Source organism: Trypanosoma grayi (genome assembly GCF_000691245.1).
Source record: "Trypanosoma grayi strain ANR4 Tgr_873_V1, whole genome shotgun sequence".
Taxonomy (NCBI): domain Eukaryota; phylum Euglenozoa; class Kinetoplastea; order Trypanosomatida; family Trypanosomatidae; genus Trypanosoma; species Trypanosoma grayi.
In genome coordinates, this window is record NW_008826492.1 from 1 (window position 1) to 4,972 (window position 4,972).

The 4,972-nt window shown below is 53.1% G+C and overlaps 2 protein-coding genes across 2 annotated transcripts; both read left to right on the forward strand.

Annotated features, from left to right (window-relative positions):
• Window positions 1-498: 498 nt before the first annotated feature.
• DQ04_08731000 (putative dynamin-like protein) lies at window positions 499-2,238 on the forward strand (the record flags this gene model as incomplete). The annotated part of the gene is made up of 1 exon (XM_009315670.1): window positions 499-2,238. The coding sequence occupies one exon, from the start codon at window positions 499-501 to the stop codon at window positions 2,236-2,238; it is 1,740 nt and encodes a 579-aa protein (XP_009313945.1).
• A 1,245-nt stretch (window positions 2,239-3,483) lies between these two features.
• On the forward strand, window positions 3,484-4,869 carry DQ04_08731010 (hypothetical protein; the record flags this gene model as incomplete). The annotated part of the gene is made up of 1 exon (XM_009315671.1): window positions 3,484-4,869. One exon carries the CDS (start codon window positions 3,484-3,486, stop codon window positions 4,867-4,869), a length of 1,386 nt encoding a protein of 461 aa, XP_009313946.1.
• Window positions 4,870-4,972: the final 103 nt, after the last annotated feature.

Here is a 4,972-nt window from a genome sequence, read left to right on the forward strand (position 1 = left end):
GGGCCGCGTCTTCAAGTAAGCGAGCCTGGCGGAAACGGTGCTGCGGGATTGCGGCAAGGAGAGAGAGGTAAGGGAAAAGAAAGTAAAATTGAATGCAGAGAAGGGGGGAAGGAAAGATATGATTGTGCCTTTTGTGCGGCACAGTGGAGACCGTTTTATTAAAGAAAACTGAATAAACTTTGATCACACGTTGTGCGTTGTTCCGTGTGGGTGAGAGAGAGAGAGAGAGAAGGATAGGGGGGGGACTCCGGGGCCGTGTGAGGAGATGTGTGAGTTCCTTTGTGCGGGGGGAGTGGTCTGTTGCGCAGCTGCCTCTTTTATTTTGTTTCTGTTGAAAAATTAGGGTGTACTACAGGAGTCCACATACTAAGGGGACACATAACGAGCACATTGTAATTAAAGCAACGGGATTAAGAAAGAAAGGAAAAACATTAGGTCATTATCCCCCATTTGGTTGAGGACTATACAGCGTGGCAACTCTAGGGAGCGTATTACAAGATGCCTTCGCGCAAGACTTCTATTGCTGTAGCTGCGGGTGCTTCTATCATCGCAGGAGCCGTGACTTACTACGTGGTGAAGCGGAATAGCGTGAAGAACGCTGAGGATGACGACGTGTTTGCCGCGCCTGTGCAAGTTAGTGGAACAGCCGACGCCGCTTCAAAGGAAGGAGGTGTGTTGCTCACAGCGGATACCACTACACAAGGGGAAAAGAAGGTGTTTGAGGCGGTGGCCAAGAAGGGGTCAGGATTGACATCCGTGGAAAACAAGCTGATCAGCGAGGCGCTGAATGAACTTGGAATGGAGCAACCGTCCAAGGGCCCGGCGAAGCCTCTGGCTACTAAAGCGGGGGCTGCCAACAACCAAAGCGATAAAAACCGCAAGGAGTTTCCGCTACTTGGCTTATCGTTGGAGGTGCCACCAGGGTGGGATGTGCGGGAGGACCTTTCCCCGTTCCCAAATGTGGCCATGATTACGGTGTGGAACCAGGATTTAGTAGCGGAGGACTCACAGCAAATGCCTGGTATGGTGCCAATGGTCATTCTATCTGTAGAGGACGTCCGTGGGGACAGCGTGGATCTCCTGGAGTTCAAGGACCGCTGCAAGGAGCTCGCAGTGAATCAGATGCTCATGATGACCGGGGGTGCCATTCATCCCCAGGTGACGGTGGACAGTGCGGTGCAGACGGGTCCGTTCCATCATGTGCTTGAGTACTCTCAGAGCATCCCGCCCTTCTACGATATTGCGGTGCTGAATCTTCTTGAGGTGCGCCACAGCATTGCGTACACGTTCCAGATCATGTGCGCACCATCGGTGATGTCAAAGTACAGGTCCACATTCATGGACATGGCCCGCAACATGCGTCTGGCGGAGAAGATATCCACTAAGCTTGGTCATGTGGAGCTGCACACGGGTGCGGTGAAGGTGGACATTGACTCAACCTGGTCGTGGACTTATCCGGGTAAGGGGGGAGCCCTTGCCGTGTTTACCACGTCTTCGCCGATCAAGAAGGAGGAGATCAGCCTCTACACGGAGGAAACCATTCCCACTACACCCCACAAGCCACGTGAAGAGAAGACCATGGATGGTGTCGTGATCGTGACCGCGTATGACGGTAAGCAGCAGCAGAAAACTTTCACCTATAATGGCTACGCCTTGGTCGTGAAGCCATTGCAGAAACCCACCTCTCATCTGCTGGACGAGGATCTTGTGGCTGTCGTGAAGTCGGCTGCAGCTTCTACAGCACGCCCAAAGCCGAGGAATGGCGGCACTTTTGTGAACAAAGAACACGGTTACAGAGTGGATATTGTGGGTGGCGGGCGTCTTGTGGCAAGCCTCGTTGGCGGCGGCTCTGCTGCGTATGCGCCACGTGGTGTGGGTGATGGAACGAACAGTGAGGAGCAGCCGCCTTCCGTCACTATCCGCGTTGGTTCACCAGAGAACGACCCAGAATGCATGGGGTCCATCGAAGAGTGGGAGGCACGGATGCAGCAAGAGTCGGTGGAGAATGACATTAAGGAGATTACGCGAACCACCATTAATGGTGAGCCGTGTCTAACGTTTTTGTCACAAAGCATGGAAGAGATTGAGCCAGGAAAGCGTGTGGAGGTGCGTGGAAAGGTATTTATCTTTGTTCGCAACGGCAAGACAACTTTGATACGCTGGGAGATGGCGTCGGGTCTCTGGCGGAAGTTTGAGCGCGAGATGAACACCTTTGTGGAATCCCTGGAGTTCATTTGATTTGTGGAGGGGGAGGGGCAATCACGGCACCGCCGCGGCCCCCCATTCTGCGGCGCGGGCGGGGTGCAGTGAGGGAGAAGGAAAGGAACGAAAAGGAGGTCGGGGGAGAAAAAAGAGAATAAGAGAGCAGGGAGGGAAGTGTGCACAACAAACTGCAACAAAGGGAAAGACGAGTCGCCTTCCGGTTCGCCAAGCAACTGCGACGTGTGCGATGATAAAAATAGAAAACGAGAAAACAAGATAAGGCGCGGGGAAGAGGAGAAAAAAAGAAAAAGAAAAGGCGAAGAACAGACGCCGGAGTAGATGAGGTGCTGGAGAGCCTGGCGAGGATGCTTGTGGTTGAATGGGTAAAACGGGGGGAACGGGTGGCCTTTGTAAGGCTGCGTTGGAGTGAGGATGTGAGGGTGAGGAAGGCAAAAGGGGGAAGTGAATCAGCACAAACACACACACAGAGAGGAGGAGAGAGAGAGAGAGAGAGGCGCGCATGCATATACGCAACAACAGAAGAGGAAGGAGGGAGGGGGGAATAGTAGAAAACATGAAGGAAAACGGATATGCAAAGTGCGGCGGACCAATACGGTGTGTCTGTGGGTGGGTGATTCTTTATGCGCGCAGGGGCCTCTTCAGCCCAATCTCTCTCCGCTTTTCGGGCGCGATCTTGTCCCAGCAGCATCGTCATCATCATCACTATCGCCCCCAAAATAGTCATCATATTTCTTTTTCTCCCCCTTCCCCTGACTACCACTACAACTGCTACTACGACTGCTGCTGCTGCTTCTGCGTGCGTGTGCGTGTGCGTGTGGGGGGGAGAGAATGCGTGTCAGAAGCAGGCGTGTTGTTTGGGGTGGGTGTGGAGGGGGTGTGTGGGAAACGATGAGAAAGGTTCTCTTCTGTTAATAAAACAGAAATAACGTAAAGCACAGCTGCTTCTTTGTGTCCCAAACGCAGATGCAAAGGATCGTGAGAGGCGAAGAAGAAAGAAAAAGAAGGTCAAAAAGGTAGAGAAGGAAGTAAGAAGGGGGGAAGAGGTGACCGAGCTTTTAAACGTTGCTTCACCGTTCAATGCTTTCGTTCAAAGAAAAAAAAAGAAAAGGGGGATTTTTTCTTGAGCCTGTGTGACGTCGTGGGACTTTCTGAGCCCATTCAATCATGCATCCTTGTGCGCGGTGCTCTCCTTATGTGTGCTTGCTTTGCTCTCGCTGTCAATGGACTGTGGTGGATTAAAAAGGGAAAAAAAGAAATTGGATGAGCCGGAATAGGCCACTAGCCATCGCACTGGACTGTGAATTTCTAAAGACGCATGGCCAAGTTCTCGCAAGCTCTGTGGCATTTGTGCCATTCTCCTCAGCGAAGGCTACAGAGGTGAGAGAGGAGCAGCGTGGCGATGCCCAAGCAGCCGCAATGGCAGCTGAACCCCCTCGTTGTCTGCTGAGACACCCAGCGCTGCGGCGCACGACGGTGCTTGGGAATCCCATCATTCTTAGCCTCAATCCGGCAGAAGTGATGCGTCGCGCAGACGTCCTTCCATGCGGTCACTGCCTTACGCCGTTGCTAAGGGAGTCGCTGGTGTCCGGTGAGGCACTCCAGACCATTCAGCTCCGCCACACAAATTCGAGCGTTGAAGCACCATCAGAGAGTAGTGAAGAGCCCTCCACCTCATCAGTCGCAGGCGTGCGTGCGTTGGTTGGGGACTTTGAAACGTTATGTCCCTATAGCATCCCCAATCTCAGGCGCGCCGACAAGACATGGTTAAAGTCCATTTACGCGGCTCCTGTGGATTCGATGGATTTTAAAGAAGCGGCTATGCAGCTGAATCATCTCCGTGCTTATGGTAAAGGGAGGCGACGGAAGCGGGCCCTGTCCTTTCTGTTGCGGTACCAACCGGAACTGCTCCAGGACGTATTGCAAGCCTCGTTTGCGACACCGGAAGCGTGGTGCGCGTGGCTTATGATGTGCGGAGACAAGGTTGAGACGGAGCTTCGTCGTTTGGCTGAAGACCATCGCCGGTTGGCATCCTCAGATGCCTTGGAAACAACACCACTTACAGCTGATGGTAAAGGGACGAAGACTAGTGCAATACGATACAAGGAGTGTGAAACCATTGAAGAGTTGTCGTATGAGCTGAATTCTGCGTGGCGTTCCTTGATGCATAAGGATCCTCGCGGGGGCAGNAGCAACACAAATAGCAAGTTCTACACATATGGCGACATGGATGCAGAAGCTATACGAAACACACTTCAACTGAGCTGTTGCATGATGACGCGGTATTCGTCTCGTGTTTCGAAGGGTTTACCTGTAAATTCAAAGGATTCTTCTAACATAAAAAAGCCACTCGATGAGGGAAAAAAAGTACAGCAACAGGTGCCCAAACTAAGGCCTGTTACCGGCGAGCTTCTTTCTTCGCCGTACGAGGCGAAGGTGCTGGACGTGACGCGTCACGCCTTGTTTGCCGCGTCCGGGTTTCGCCCTTCGCCGAAAACAATTCCGTCATTGACGGACGCCTTGGAAAAGGCGGCTTCTGTGGATATGACGGCGGCCCTTCTCAATGAGCGGAAGGATCCGCATAATCCCGTATGGGATGCCAAGGCCCTTGCCTGCATAGCGGCCGCGAGTGGGGTTTCGGTCGGTTAGTTTAAACCGAAAAGGTGGAGAAAACATGTGAGAAAGGGTAAAAGGGTGGCGGGGCCCGCCGGCCGTGGCCAAAAGCGGGTATGGGGCGATGCCCCCCCCCCCC